The sequence below is a fragment of the Polyodon spathula genome, chromosome 25 (genome assembly GCF_017654505.1).
Source record: "Polyodon spathula isolate WHYD16114869_AA chromosome 25, ASM1765450v1, whole genome shotgun sequence".
Classification (NCBI taxonomy): domain Eukaryota; kingdom Metazoa; phylum Chordata; class Actinopteri; order Acipenseriformes; family Polyodontidae; genus Polyodon; species Polyodon spathula.
The window spans coordinates 20,982,932-20,998,693 of record NC_054558.1 but is presented as its reverse complement, the minus strand read 5'-3'; the positions used below and the strand labels follow the sequence as shown (position 1 = coordinate 20,998,693).

Here is a 15,762-nt window from a genome sequence, read left to right as displayed (position 1 = left end):
TATATATATTTTTTTTGTAATTAATGCTAATTCCATCTACAGTTTGCGGACTATTTTATTTATATAAAGGAACTGCAATTATCTTGTTCAGTTTTTGATGCTGAGGGAGTTTGAAATTTTAGTATTTTAAGCTCAGTGTGATTTGCTGCCCCCTTGTGCTGATGCAGTGGAAGTACAAGCGCTCTGGAATGTTTCAAGGAATCCAAAACGGATGAACGTAAATTGCATTACTCAGGCTGACCCATTCTTCTTTCCTTTATAAGTGCCTTGCGTTATATAATGTGCTAACAGCGCTGTGTGCTCACCATCAAAGGTGGAGAGCGCACTTCACTGGCGTGCAGAAAGTAAACCAGGACACACACAGGCTGAAACAGTAACACTCTCTATACACCAGTCGAGAATGTAAATTCAAATACAGGGCATAACGTGGGGGAGAAATAACTTTATTTTCCGGATTTGTACAAAAAGACTTTCACAGAATAATTATAAATATCTCAGATAACATCTGAAGTAAGGGGAAAAAAACATTTTAAAAAAGCACGCAGTTTTACAGTAATAACGATTGAAAAACATTCACAGCTTATGTGAATAGTACAGTAGGAACATGCTGTAACTCCAATCTATTTCTCCCTCTGCCCATTCAGTCTGAATCAATAATGGTATGCTTCACCGATGTTAAAGTACTGTACACCTGTATGGCATTGCACAGCGCTGTAGGGTTTCCAGCACCAGACTTGCGCATTATGATCAAGTTATGTTGTAAAAAAGAAGAGTCCTCGGTTTCTGGTATAGTTTTGACTTTCCTCCCTTAATCTCACCATGCCGCACAGGCTGCTTCAAGATCCCGTCGTGATGTAATGTTCCTGTGTCCCGCTGTAGGTGGTAATCTAATGGAAAGAGGTGATACTTTTGAAAAATTCTGTTCAACCGCTGGAAAAAACCTACAGGCTGCAGTATACATGGTAAGTCAGCATTGCTTCGAGCAGGCTGGGTTTTGAGGATTCTGTGGAGAGAATCTAACAGTCCTAACAAATGACTTGATAACAGATGCATTTCAAATATTTCAGATCCTAGTCCACTATGCTCGTAGCCTGTGTGTTGCAAACTGGTGGATTCTTACGCGTGGCTGCCAAGGGACGTTCCATTCAATTTATGTATTTATTTTTTGCAACACTGTAATATTAATTATGGCAGTTGGAAATTGTTGATGTACTCCAGGTTCCCGTTTACAGCACACCACCTGTTACTTTTGAGAACAAGAGTGGTCGCGGTACTGAGGGGCACACTGTTTGTCGTCTGTCTGTCTGTCTGTGTCCATATTCCTTAAGACAGCGCCTTTTCCAGACGTGCGCAAAAGTCGGAAATTATTAGAGAGCTCCAGTCAGTCACAGTCATGTACTTACCAAAATATCATGCTTTTGTTTTGCTGGCATCGTGTGAGCATTTTGTTTTCCACTGCAAATCTTACTGAGTGTTTCCTTTCAGCTGTTATTCTTCTCAAGGCCACTCCATGGAAATCGCACCCGTCCCTTTGACAATCTCCATTAGCACCACAAAGGCATCATCTAGCAAAACACAAACCCGAAAGACATCCTGGTGAGCCGGTTAAACAGAGGCGCCCAGAGGCTTACGGTGAAGTAGCAGTTCTACACCGAAACGGTCATTTTTAAAATGTTTAAATACATTCCAAAATACAAATATTTGTTGTTTATTTTTTTAAATAAAAATGCTTTCTACTTATGGTAACTCGGTGTGCATATGATACAGTTTAACATCTCTAATTTGACAAGTTTCATATTTACAGAATAGTAATAGAGTACCACGCATGTAATTGATGAATGAAACTGAGATAAGATGGGTTATATTTTAAGTCGCGCTGTTTTATGTTCCAGTTTACAATGTGCCGTTCGTTTACAGTAATTCATTATAAACATATAAAATACTGTTCAGGCTTCACAGACCCTGATTAGCGCTAGTCTTGGACCAGCGCAATAATTCCTATATAGCTATATGTATATATATATATATATATATTATATATATATATATATATATATATATATATATATAATGTGTGTGTTTGTGTGTTTACTAACCGACAGGTGTAGAGATGTTAGTAGGCTGTCTATTATCTTCTTTTTTTATGAAAGGGAAACATCTAATAAATATCGTTTTTTTCAAGAAGTAGCCAAAAATCAAAAACCTAAATTACGTTTACTGCAAATGATTTTAAGAAATATGTAATAATATTTCTTTACCGCATTAAAGTCCGCATTAAAAGGGAGTTGCACGCAATCTTTAGAATTCTAGAAAGTGTTTGTTTTCCCCTTCAGTGACGAATCCCGTCAGCTCCCTTGACAGCGGGTCTCAGGTGGCGTGCGTGATACCGGATTACCTCACCTGCTGCTGCTTACCTGTTGCTGGTTTCCCGGGTGTTGCAGAGACTCACGCTCTTAGTATAGCCGCCTACAGATAGCGCTTTCTGATCAGCATCACCACAGCGGTGATCTGGATGACCGTGCACACCGCGTAAAACCCTCGGATTAAGCTTTCGCTGTTCTTCAAAGCTGTTTTATAAGATGCGCTTTCTCTGTTTTCTCTGCTTTTCTCCAGCTGGTCCCCGATCCGTCTCAGGCGGGTGCCGAGGAGCTGAGTCCCAGAGCAGGGCTCAGTTCCCGGGGCGCTGCTGCACTCGTCCACAGCTGGCGGGGTCACGTTCATTGGGTGGCAACACATGTGTGTGTTTTTATTCTGTCGTCTTCCCTCGTTGAAAAGCAGTCCCTTTAGCCTCAGAGATCAAATCTTTAGTGTGTTTTGTTTCTAACGGCTCTCTGTTATTTATTAAAGTGTCACATGATGAGGGGGTTTACATCATCTTTTCCCAAAAGAGAAAGGTAATCATTAACTCCTCGAGTGCTTGTCGCTCCGTTAAGAATCGCTGTCACTGTGAAACAGGTGCGAATTACAGTTTAATTGCGACCCGTCACCACTACAGCTCCTTGACATTATGTAACACACTCAACCAGCATAAACAACGCGAATGCGGTATATCACTGGGTCTCTTAATGTACATTTCTGTAAACACAAACATTGTATTTATTTTACAGGAAGATAATACATATAGATAATAGTAATATGCTACACATTGCAGAATGAAGGCTTATAGAGAATGTCATAAATTCACCTGATTCCTGTCTCCATATTGTTCTATTTGCTACGGTAAATACATTGCTTTTTGATTATTTAAATTGTGTGAATCTACAGTCATATAAATTAGTATGAGAGTATTGACCATACCTCTACAAAATGTATACATGTATCTGTTTTCATTGATTAGGTTTTTGATCATTATACACACACTCATGAAGGCGAATAGATCGTATATAGCTTAATATATGTATATCTGCATAATATATGTATACACACACATATATATATATATATATATATATATATATATATATATATATATATATATATATATAGATATATATATATCAATTTTAGTATATATATATATATATCATAGTGTTTCACCCCCCTATATATCTATCTATATATATATATATATATATATATATATATATCATATATATATATATATATAATATACATTCATAATATATATATGTTATTATATTTTCAAATATATACTCTCTATCTTATAGTTTAAAGCCTTTCAAATATAAAGGGTTCTACGCGTTTTAGTTTTTAATATTGTCTACCAGGCCCTCTTGAAAGAGGAACCTTAGCTGCGAAACCTTCTTTTCTTGTCGGAATGTTTGTATTGCAAGGACTGTCAACAGGAAGCTACTCGGTTCAGGCTGCATTAATGTTGCACGGATGGCACAGGGCAGTAATGTTGTGATTACACTTTATAAGTCATTGCTGTGGTAGTTTTACTGGGAGAGGAAAGCTATGGATCTGCAGGAGTTCCGGGAGCGGTGGAAGAAAGAGGTCCGAGAGAGAGAGAGGAATTCGCAGGCAGGGGGAGATGCAGAGAACCCCGAGAATCACAACAAGAACCCCAAAACTTCAGACGAGACGCTAGATAAACCAACTGGGGACCTCGGAAACACAGACACGTTACAAAACAGAGAGGGAAGTCGGAAAAGCAGCGGTGCAAACATTCATTCTAGTGCATTACAGGGGACGTCTCATCAGAGCTCAAGCAGCGCGTTACTGGAAACGGGGTCAGGAACCAGCAACGCCGAACAGACGAGCAAGATCGGTGGGTCTGGAGTCAGCGACAACAGAAAACGGAGTTTGTGTTGTAAATGCGGTGTCCCGGGCATTGCAAGCGGACCAGCGCCCCTGAACGAGGACGCTGGTTCAGGCTGCAGTTGTCGGCTCAAACTGAACCGCGATGGGAGCTCGTTTTCGGGTTCTGAATCCGAAGTACAGCGTGGCTCCTCTCTAAAAGCAGCAAGCGAAACGCCACTGTTAAGCGACGAATCACAGAGTGGGACCAGTTTAAGGACTTGTCATAACCAGCAGGTCGGTTCAAAGGATCAGCCCGAATATATTTCAATAGCAGAGAGCTTGCTCGAAGGCAGAACTAGCCCTTTGCGGGACAGGATTGAGGTGGAGAGGTCAGTGGGGAAGAAAAGACACGCTGAAAATGTGGCAACTCGTCGACCTTTCCACCAACTTCAGCAACAACCCCTGTGCAAAGTTCACAAAAAAGAAACCTTGGTAGATCAATTAATACAGGACTTGGTAATTATCATTTTCATGATTATTTTTGTATTTAATGCCAGGGTATGTATAATCCCTGACCCCCTGGAATTGAATGGCATTCTTTTTCCCCCCCTCAGAATGAAATCAATGACATTCCCTTCTTTGATGTGGAGTTGCCCTATGAGCTGGCACTAAAGATATTCCAGTACCTGGATAGGAGAGAGCTGGGAAGGTGTGCCCAGGTAAGCCATGTTTTAACAGGCTTTTCATTTCAAGCACTGCACCAGCCTGAGAGCTGCTTATAAAAATGGATGTGTGCTTTTGCTTTTAATCACATTCTGTATGTAATGTTATTGGAAAACACAGACCTGGGTAAAGATACTGTGAACATGTTGTAGTGTGGCTTAAGTCACTACTCTTTCAAAGATTAAAGTGGGATTTTTTTGTAGGATTTCAGTGTTTCTTGATGGGAATTTGAAGACCTAAAGAAGTGTTTCTGTTTTTTTTCCATTCCAAATTCATAGTATGAAGTTATTTCGGCTCTAGCGCACAGACTCTAATGCATTTTTATCCAGCTTGCAAGGCATGTTCCTGTAAACTATGCTGCAGGATTATTTCATGCAGTCAAGCATGGGGCAGAGGGCATGATCTTATAGTCAGTGCAGTCTGCAATCAGTTTCCAAATCAAAATGTGTCGACTCTTCACAATAGCCCTAATAGTCGCCTTGTACAATTGAAAACATGCATGTGTTAAGATGTATTTATATATGTAAGGCTCCAATTATGGCAATTAATAAATCAATGAAAGGCATGGTTGTCAGGACTGTGCTACTTTGGGAATCTGTTCTGGAATGATAATACCAAAGAAGTGTTATGAGGCCTGATGTATGTCCTACTGTTTGTTTGGCTTGTTGTAGGTGAGTAAGGTGTGGAAGGTCCTTGCTGAAGATGAGGTGCTGTGGTACAGGCTGTGCCTGAAGGAGGGGCACCTGGCTGGAGCAAGTGTCTCTGACTCCCCCTGCTGGAAAGGCACACTGCGAGACTACAGGCAGATGAAGGACACGCTTCGATCCAACTGGAAGGTACAGGATTCACTTCTTTTAAGAGTATTTAGCTCTTAAATTACAGTGCACGCCAAGCTGATGGTATTCTTATATTAAAAGCCTTGTCTGTTTGCCTTGCAGAACCGGGTTGGGGAAGTGAGGCAGCTGCAGTATGAACTGGGCAAGGTGCTGTGTGATGCCAGCTCTAGCAACGGACTTGTTATAGCTGGGTAAGGAGACCACTTGAAAAACTTTTCCAAAGAGCTTCTGTATGTATTGTAATTGACGTACACATGTTGCTTCTGCAATGTTGTTATTATTATTATTTTTTTTTTAAACTGAAAACATTTTCATTCCCCATGAACAGAACTATGCTTAATATTTTTGGCCACCAGAGGCAGTGCATGCTATTCTGATATCTACAAGCCAATGTTGATTTAAAAAAAAAAACAAACAAAAAAACACGTCAATAGGGAATACTGTAAATGTATTAGCCATTATATTTAGTTTAGCTTATTAAAATCAATTGCTAATTTGTGTATCTGATATCCTAATGAACACTGAACTAAATGCCTGCTACAGTCTGATAATGCAATAACTCATAAGAGTAACAGGAGCCCTGACAATTCCCCTAATGAGCGAGCTGGCCCTGTGGCTGTTAAAAGTGGGATGGATGGAAAAAGCCTGTAATGATACACACCCAAAAAAAAAAAAAAAAAAAAAAACTTCAGCATGTTGTTATACCAAACATTGATCGGCAGTGAGGTAACTGCAACAACCCTCTCCCCAGATTGCTGGGAGCTTCAAGACCTGACCTCCTGAATGAGCGTCATAACCACTATCAAACTTTAATGTCACACACTTCTCCTGTGTCAGACTGAAAACAGGAGGCTTATTAGTGAGGTGTGTGTGTGCTGGTCAGCCTTACACAGAGACACACAAAAAGTTCACTTTGAAAAGGAAAGTGTTAAAATAAATTAAACAAAACCCCCAGCTACACAGCAAGTGTCTGTTTTAAATGAAAATGGAAATGAAAGATCTCGAGAGGGCTTCCCCTTTCTTTGCTGAATTCATAGCATGATAAACACAGACTTCTTTTGTATTCATTACTTTTGTTGTAAAAGAGCTAAAAAGAGCCCCTCCTATATATGCTGTGTGTACTCCTGCCCTCTGTTGTGTGTAGCTTTGGAAGATAAATAAGCTAGACAAGCACAACGAAGAAGAAACAGTATCAAAGTGAACCTGACAGCAGGGTGGTTAAGGGGGTAACTAGGTTGCATATCAGGTTGCAGCCGATCAATAAGTGAAATCTGTGCTCTGGCCTGAGCGTACAAGAGACATGCCAGAATACACAGTGGAGCAGCGTGTAATGTTCTAATTGCACTATTCTACCAAAAGAGATCTGCCTTAAATAACTGTGCCAGTCACTCGTTTCTTGCTTTTCTTTTATGTTGGCAGTTCTTTGTGGTACACCGCTGGCAGCCCTGCCCCCTACCCTCTTCATTTACCCTGAATTGCCTCCAGTAGACATCCTTGTGAGCCATAAGTATCTGGAACAGGGGCGGTTACAGGCCCACTGTGAGGGCCTCAGCTGCTATCTAGGTCTAGTGAAAGCTTTTCCACACAGCCCTTTTGAACACACCCACACACACAGTACATGAGCGCACCTGACGGCTCTCTTCCATTTTCCCACCCAGTATTGTTTGTATTTGTCTTTTTTTTTTAATGTATTATTTTGTATGTCTCCTGTTGCTTGTGACTAAGCTGCTGTTGGTGAGCACAGCAGGGGTGGTTCGCCTGTAAAAAAAACAAACAAAACAAAAAAAAAACAGTGGTCCGAGTCCTATTGTGCCCAGCACCTGCGTCTCGGGCAGAGGCCAGCACCTTCAATAGAGTTTGCAAGCAGACTCCGGGAGGGCCATCAGTATCCTGCGCCTTGTGTTTTTTCTCTATGGTGCAATGGCCCATGAATGTAGTGGGATCAGCTGGCAGCAGTTTCCCAGCTGATTTCACATGCATAGCACGGATCTTGGATGACCTAAGACTACCTGCTGATCAGATCTGTGAAACAAACCGCTTGACAGATACTCTGCCAGCCCGGCTCTGCATGGGGGCTGTTGATTGTTTCAATCATTGAAACGGTGTTGCTGTCTAGATGAATCTCTCCTTCCATCCATATACCTGGGTGCACAAGCTGCTGAATGTGTGTGTATGTAATATAAACATCACACACGTGTCACTAATATTAGCCAGTTTCCTTTCTTTAGGTACACGTCCGGCGATGTCCGTCTGTGGGACACACTGAACTGGGATTCTAGTGCCTCCTATCTGCAGCCGAGCCACATTGCTGTTGAGACTGTGCTGCGGCCACATGTCACCCACGTCAGGGTGAATGGAGCTGTGGCAGTTGCAGCCTATGAGGATGGTAAGCTTTGCGCAGGATCCAAATATCCAAATAATGGCCAGGCTAGCCTATAAAAACAACAGGAGCATATACATTTGCTTTTGTGCATTGTTACGGAAAATTGAATAATACAGTGTTGTGAGACAGGTGGGCCACATGAGTGCATATTTCTACAAATAAAACAGCCTTGTTGTTTTAGCCCTCTGAAAGTAGCTTAATGTGCACTGAGGTTTGAATCTGCCCACAGAATATATAAAACATTCTACTGAAAACAGCTGCTGAAAGTGCTCCACTGATGTGATTGGGACAAGCTAGTGGGAATTCAGTGTTGCTTTAAAAATTGTGTATAGTTACAGGAGCCGTTTCTTGCCACTTAACCAGCAAATCACTTTAGTCTCGTGCAATGATTATGTCATCCGTCCCTAACCACGGTAGACTTAACCAATCCAGATAATAATTTATCTTTTGAGTAATTAGGGTAATTGCCATTAACTGCGCTTGGCCATTTATTCTTTCCAGTTGTCAGTTTCCCAACTGGGCCATTTTGTACTGCAGAGTTCATTGTGATGGAAATTAAATTGCACTTAAGGACATCTGTGTAAGCACTGGTCTCTAATTCTCAGAGAAGCATGCTGGTGAGTGAAAAGAGGGAGACAGAATGCTTTTAGGCTGTGGAGGAAGATGGCTTAGCTGACATCAAAATAAAATGAATGTGACAGACATTCCAGTGCAATGGTATTCTTCTGATAAGTGGCATTCTTAAACCGTGTCGACTGTCTGTACTAAAACAGAGAGACCCTCTCTTGCATGGATTCAGGAACAAGCAGCCTCTTTATGACTCTTCTCCTTTGAGTTATGGAAAAGCGCTGCTTTAATGCACTGCTTATTGATCGCCAGGGCAAAGGCGTTTTATTTTCTCCCCATGGGGACGCAAAACAGATAGGTGATTCGTGTCAACAGTTCCAGTGCAGTGGGAAAGCACATTAAATATTGATGGCAAAGCTGTAAGCTCAGCTGCTGGTGTGTAACGACTTGCTCTTTCCTCTGGCTGGTCCCAGAAGCAGCTTTGTCCTCAATCACACTGTCTTTCAGTGCAGTTCATTCTTCTAAGTTAGTCACGTAGCTCAGCCTTTTTGTTTATATGTTTGTTTACTTGAATCATTATGGGTTATTTATTATGCTGCCCCCCAAATAGGCACTTTTATTAAAATTTTTAAACTTTTTTTAACCCACCAGAATTACATTGGATTAATCGATCCATTTGCGCCTCAAAGTCTGCGTGTATTTTTGAGACAGACCTGTACAGTGCATGCATGTTATCGTGATTCCCTCAGGCATCGTGGATGTTTGGAGCACCGAGGCTGGTCGAGAGCCTGTCCATCATTACCAGCACCTGCAGAGGGTGCAGGGCCTTGCCCTGGGGACAGAGGGGGCCATTGTGGCAACGGCCTCTGGCACCCAAGTGCGTGTGGAGCGCCCGACTGACACGGGCTACTGGGAGACAGCATCCAAGTGCGAACTTCAGAAGCCAGTAAGTGTGCTTTAGATTTTCTGTCTTATATTAAGGTAATTCAGAATTTTCTAAGGAAATCAATGAAATTCTCTGCTCAAACGTACAAACTGTTTTATAGTTAGGAGAATCCCTCTTCATGTTTGATAACTTGCTAATAGAGCTGTGTGCCCTGGCAGGTTGAGTTTGTACAGCTGGTTCCCCTGACAGACGGGGGTCTCTTGGCTGTGGCTGCTGCTGCCGACACTGTCCACCTCCTTCAGCCTGGGCAGGAACACAGTGTCCTCCACTGTGTCTATGGACATCCTGTCACCTGTCTGGACACCTCGTCCTCACTGGCAGCTGTGGGGGTCAAGAGCCATGGGTGGGCCATGAACGCCGGCAATAAGGTGAGTACGAGCCATCTCTGAATTTGGACATTTGGGTAAAGAAAAAGAAAAATGACCTATAATCACAATTGCTGTAACTCTGCAAAATGAAAAAGAATGAAGAAATGAGTAAGGTGCATCCATTTGCTGAATTTCGTATGCACTGGGGCCTAACGCTTATTGAATTAATGCTGTACTTGGATGCAACCCTGTTGCAATGGTAGCTGCTCATTGAAACTGGCTGTGATGTTACCTTTCAATCAGCAGTAATAAAAGAGACCACTGTGGTCTGCGTGTGCCGTTCGAGAGTCACCTCTAAGCAGGACACATGCATGGCTTCTAATCACATGGACAGGACTGAAGAGATCCAGATGGCTGCTACAGGCATTAGACAATGCTTTGGCCAAGGCTCAGCAAGTGACATCACTGGCACAGTATAATTGCACTTTTGCATGCAAATGAGAAGGGGCTTTCACAAAGTAAGTCTGGTAATGGATGGAGGGAATTAGTTCATGCTGAGGTGCACCCAAGCCTGGTGATTTAAACAGTCCAAGAGCCTAGTGCTTCATGGCCAAGTCCAGCTTATAAGGGCCAGCCCACCGCTGCAGCAGGAATACAAATCTCTCTCACTCTCACTGCACCTTACACCTGATCTTATTGAGCCAAGCAGTAGAGGTGAGAAGCGCAGATGTCCATGTAAAGCCTGGACTAGCTGAAATTGCTATGCAATGGGGGTGTTGCTGTCTGCTGATTTGTTGATATGGTGCTAGGTGACCGTGCCTTGTCTATGGCATGCACACAGACACATTGTCTGCAGGGAGGAGCATTATGAGAATAAAGGTTGATACACTTGTCAGGTAAAAGTTCAGTGAAATATCTGCTTACAGTGAGGCTCCACAAAAGACTTGATTAACTTCATTTACTGGGATTTCAGAAGGTGCAAACCAGGGGTAAACACTGTGTTAGGACAGTGGGATTACACTGCTGTCCACCAGAGAAAACACACCTGCTTGTGGGTTTCTCTGTGAATGAAAAAGGACTTCAGAGCACAGAAACCAGGAGGGTGAAGAGATTGTTCTTTTTAGTATCAAATAATTAATAAAACATAAGTTGCAGCAATACCAGGAGAAACTATAATTGATATTTAGACAGAACTTGCAAAAAGATATAGAAATAGTCAAGCATCCAAGGCAATATCTTGTTTTGTGCGGATTTAGCTTGTTTGTTGCTCACTGACTAGCTGACACATGAAAAGCATCCTCTTAGACACGGCACACCTGAAAGAAAGAAAGAAAGAGAGACAACAAAAATGAACCTTTACGTTTAAGATTCCTGACTTCTGGAACACACTGTATATAGAAATCATCAAATAACTGAAAAGTGGTCCTCTTGTAAAACAGCACAGCCTGTATTTTCAGCCGTCTGCTGCTGCCTGTGATGCTGCTCAGACAGAGAGGAAAGTTTGTGTGTTCAGTGAACGGCCCCCCACAGGGCTGTCACTTTAAACTCCTGTTAGATATTTGGCTCCTGTGAAGCATCACACAATTAAGCATGTCTGGCGGCAACGCAGGAGATAAAACATCTGGCAGATTTTCAAAACTTACATCATGCAAAATTAAACTGGTTCTTTTTTTTTTTTTGGTCTCTTACTGGGATATGAATGATTCATTTGTGTTTATTTTCTGGGTCCCAGTGTTCACATCTATGAGAGCAGAACATTAACCTGCGCTTGTATTTATTTATTTATCTCTCTCTCTATCTATCTATCTATCTGTCTATCTCTCTCTATATACCAGATTTCAGATATATTGCAGTATATATTTTAGAATCAGCTGGTATGTCTTCTATGTGGATGAAAGACTTTTTTCAATGTTGCGTCATTTTTGTAATTCCCAGGAATACAGAATAACCACTGAAGTACAGAATAAAATCACATTTTCGTGACTTATGTGAACAATAGTAACTTCACTGAGCAGAACAGATTTTCAGGGGTTGCAGAGCCTCAGTGCTCAGGTGGATAATGTGATAGTAATTCTCAGCAGGCTTTTAATTCAGTGTAGCTCTGGAGGAAAGCTTTGGGGATTTGTAATGGCATAAATTATTCACTCGTTTAGAGACCTTGGAATTTAAACCTCTTTTGGTATCTGGCAGTGTCTCTCAAGACTCATTGCTATTGTATCTGTTTGTATCTGTCTGTCCAGATAGACTTTTTTCCCCCGTAGTCAACAAATACAGATCTTTGCTGCTTGCAGCCGAGTGTAAATCCACCTGTTCTGTGCCTAGTTGATTTTATAACTCCCCCTGCTAAATGTGCTTTCAACTGAGTCAGTTAGTAGTACTAAAAATAAATTGGTAATACATTTAGACAAGCGTTTTGTCAGCTAAGTCTGGTGTTTCAAGTTCTAGATGTGTTCCCGTAGTGGTTGCCTGGATCTCTGGGAAAATGAAGAGCGTTTAACTATATTTATCAGGATCCTGAGTTCTAGAACCTGTTTTTTTTTTTTTTTTAGTAACACATCTCAAAATCTCACCCTTTGGTCTTTGGAGAGGGATAATGCATAGTGTTGTGTATGAACAAGATGTGTCTTATATGATAAGGCCTGAAAATGTATTTGGTCTGGCAGATCCAGGTGTACTGCTTACAAACTGGCCAGGCAGTGGTGGATCTGGGGAATTCGGCTGGAGATTTTACCTGCGTGAACCTGAAGGACAGCCCCCCAAACCTCCTGGTGTCAGGTAACAAGGACAGGCGGTAAGTCCTGATTAGTAAGCCCCCCCTCCCCCCACACACACACACAGAAAACTTTAACTTTGTGGGTAGTTGGTTATCTCTCATGGACATCTGTTCAGGGACATAGCGCTCTGGAACCCGTACTCTGTGGCCCAACAACTAAGCCAACATCTGCAGCGTGGGATGGATTAAAAACAAAGGCAAGCTCGTCAGCACGATGTGTGGCTGGCTGAACAACACCAACAGAAAAGAAAATCTTGGCTTGTCCTTGAAATGAAACTCCTGTCGTGATTGTATCTGCGTTTTTCAGATCTCAGTTAGATGGCCAATGCAGGAAGCCATGTGTCCCACACACAGCGGTGGTCCAAATCTGATGGAAGCCCCCCCCAACTTCACGACCACGGCCAAAAAATGAGATTTGCTTAACCATTTTGCTGATGGGATTGTGTGTGTGTGTGTGTGTGTGTGTGCGTGCGTTCGTTCGTTGGCCAGTGCACAAGTTTTTCTAGCCAAAAGAGAACAGGGAAATGGAAGGAATCATTTGGTGTTGCATTAGCGTGGACAAAGGCTAGAGCCTAATGCGTTTCTTTCCCTTGTCCCAATTTTTCAGAGCTTCTTAAAAGAGTAAAGTTACTTTCTGTACATCTTTGGATGAAAAATGTCAATTATGGCGCCACTATTGCGGCTTTTAAAAAGTACCAAATGGTTAACTATGATAACTGTGTGCAGTGATATGCTGTGTTAGCATTCATTCACGTCAGTTATATTTATTTTGTTATTTGTCTGCATAATTAAGCCCGAGTCCTATTAGTGCTGGAATAGTTTCTTAAGCTTAGCTTGCTGATAGGATGGCATGCCATACCGCCTCCTCGATTCCTGTGAAGAGCGCCGGGCTAAAAGGATTAATATTGTCCTGCTAACAGATGCAGCCCTCCTCTTTTAGAGCCACTTCAGGGCTATTGTCCGTCTCCTCTTGCGCTCCCAACACGCCTGACAATTACATTTGAGAAACTTTGGATAGCGGCCGTGTGGAGTTCAGCTGCACGTTGTTGATTCCCGAACAAAATTAATGAGCACAGATGGATGAAATATAGTGAGCATTTGTGGCTACCTTGGCGAGACTCCATTTATTCTCCAAACTGCTTTTTAAATTGTGTTTTTTAAATAACTTGTAGAGTGCCATGCACTGAGGGATGCTGGGTTAACAGTAATTGAAATCTGAAATAGTCACGTTTCTCTGTAAAGACGAATCCTTTGTATATGTGATTTCTTGTGTGCCTTTATGCTTGGGTCGTTATATTTATGGGTCAGAAACATTTTCGCTGTATTATTATATATACTAATTATATAAGATGTGAACGGTAGTACTACAAAGTAATTTCTTTCCCAATGTTGAGCCAGTTAAGTGCAGTAGCCCAGGTTTCCAGCTACATTGTGATGCACAGACTTCTCAAGGTATAGCTCAGCATTATTATTGACACTGGACCTTTAAAAAGAGCATGGGGTAAATAAGGTTGCACTGGATTCTGATGACTGTGATGTACACAGTGTTTAACATGGAGTATGTTTAGTTAAGGCTGGTATTTTTACCTCTGCTTTCCCTCTAGGGTGCGAGTGTTCGACCTGAGGACCGGGAAGTCTGTGGCATCTTTGTACGCCCATCACCTGGGTGTGTCTGTCGTGCAGACCGACGACTGGAAGATAGTGAGCGGGGGGGAGGAGGGGCTGCTCTGCCTCTGGGAGATGAGAATGGGGGCTAAGCTTTGGGAGATGCACAACAGGTGAGCTTGCTTTTCCGTGCATTGCCGGGTACTTGTGTTGTTTCCCTTCTGGAATGCGACCAGACCAGGTTTCGGTCTCAGAAGACAGTAGTGGTGAAATAAATTGTTTTGGAATGTTCTGAGTGTAAACATTGTACAGTTAACAGTCATTGTATTGGTCTTTGATCTTTATTTACCTGTATAGATCAGTAGCTGGAATCTGGCCTGTACAAGAAGCTCATTCCCTCATTTTAATGGCACAATGCCAGTTTTGTCTTATGGATCTGTGTAAAACAATTAGTTATGCTCTGTGCTTGACAGTTTATAACTATGACCCTCTTTGATAGTGGCCTTTTTATAAAGCAATGTCAGCATTGTTCACTGAGCATTGAATAAATGGCACTCAAGTGGACTGGGAGAATGCTGATTTAATGTAGGAGATGTCTGGATACCACAAGCTCAGAGTGTTCTTGTTTTACCTGTAAAAGGCACCCTGTTCGTCACGCCCACTTCAACACGCACACTCTGGTGACGGCCAACATCCCAGACGAGAAAACTCCCAGAGGAGCGTGCATCACGGACGATGACCTGACTGCTCACCGCAGGTGAGGGCTGTTGCTTCGCTTTCATTACCCGTTTATCCGTGACTGGTGCCCACATCCAGTGCATGGCTATTAACCTTCCTGTGGTGTTGCCCACATGGAATAGTCTCGTTGCGCATCTCGGATTAAAAGTGAATAAGCACTGACCTGGGTCCAGCAGACCTCAATACCAAGAGTGACAAAGTCAGGTAGAAGTAAATCGCATACATACATGTTCATAATCACTCAGTCTGTAGCACGTATTAAAAGCATGCTGTTCAGTAGATTTATTGTAACTGACGCTCCCATGTATTGTGTGCTTGCAGGCACAGAGGAGTGATCTTCATGTATGACTTCTCGGTGGACACGTCAGCCTCTGATCATGTCCTTCCCATCTGCAAGTCGAGCTACACAGAGTCCACTGGCTACAACTACAACATCGGGTTAGCAGTGCCGTATGACATGCTCCTGGCAGAGCCTGGCTCAGCACTTTGACATCCCCAGAGCGCTTACAGAAACAAAACACGTCCGGAGCAGTGAGGCTCTAGATAGCTCACTCAACCTGTGTGAGATGAGTCTCTCTTCCCTGCAAAGACCATTGAAACAGACTGAAGGTTTTTCCTTCAGATGTAATCCTTACACAGATGGAACATTTTATTTTAAAATTCATCTCATTATTTAAAAA

At 42.3% G+C, this 15,762-nt stretch overlaps 1 protein-coding gene and 1 long non-coding RNA gene across 2 annotated transcripts; one reads left to right on the top strand and one right to left on the bottom strand.

Moving 5' to 3' along the window:
- Nucleotides 1-434: 434 nt before the first annotated feature.
- LOC121300343 lies at nt 435-2,930 on the bottom strand. The gene is made up of 3 exons (XR_005947514.1): nt 2,415-2,930; nt 1,404-1,565; nt 435-887 (listed from the first exon to the last, which is right to left on the bottom strand). It is a non-coding gene; the product is annotated as an uncharacterized LOC121300343 (long non-coding RNA).
- Nucleotides 2,931-3,807: 877 nt separating this feature from the next.
- Nucleotides 3,808-15,692, top strand: LOC121299923 (F-box/WD repeat-containing protein 8-like). Its single transcript, XM_041228162.1, has 11 exons — nt 3,808-4,719; nt 4,818-4,922; nt 5,598-5,762; nt 5,865-5,953; nt 7,991-8,148; nt 9,462-9,658; nt 9,817-10,026; nt 12,630-12,757; nt 14,344-14,517; nt 14,985-15,101; nt 15,404-15,692. The coding sequence occupies exons 1-11, from the start codon at nt 3,919-3,921 to the stop codon at nt 15,570-15,572; spliced, it is 2,313 nt and encodes a 770-aa protein (XP_041084096.1). The 5' UTR covers nt 3,808-3,918; the 3' UTR covers nt 15,573-15,692.
- The last annotated feature ends 70 nt before the right edge of the window (nt 15,693-15,762 follow it).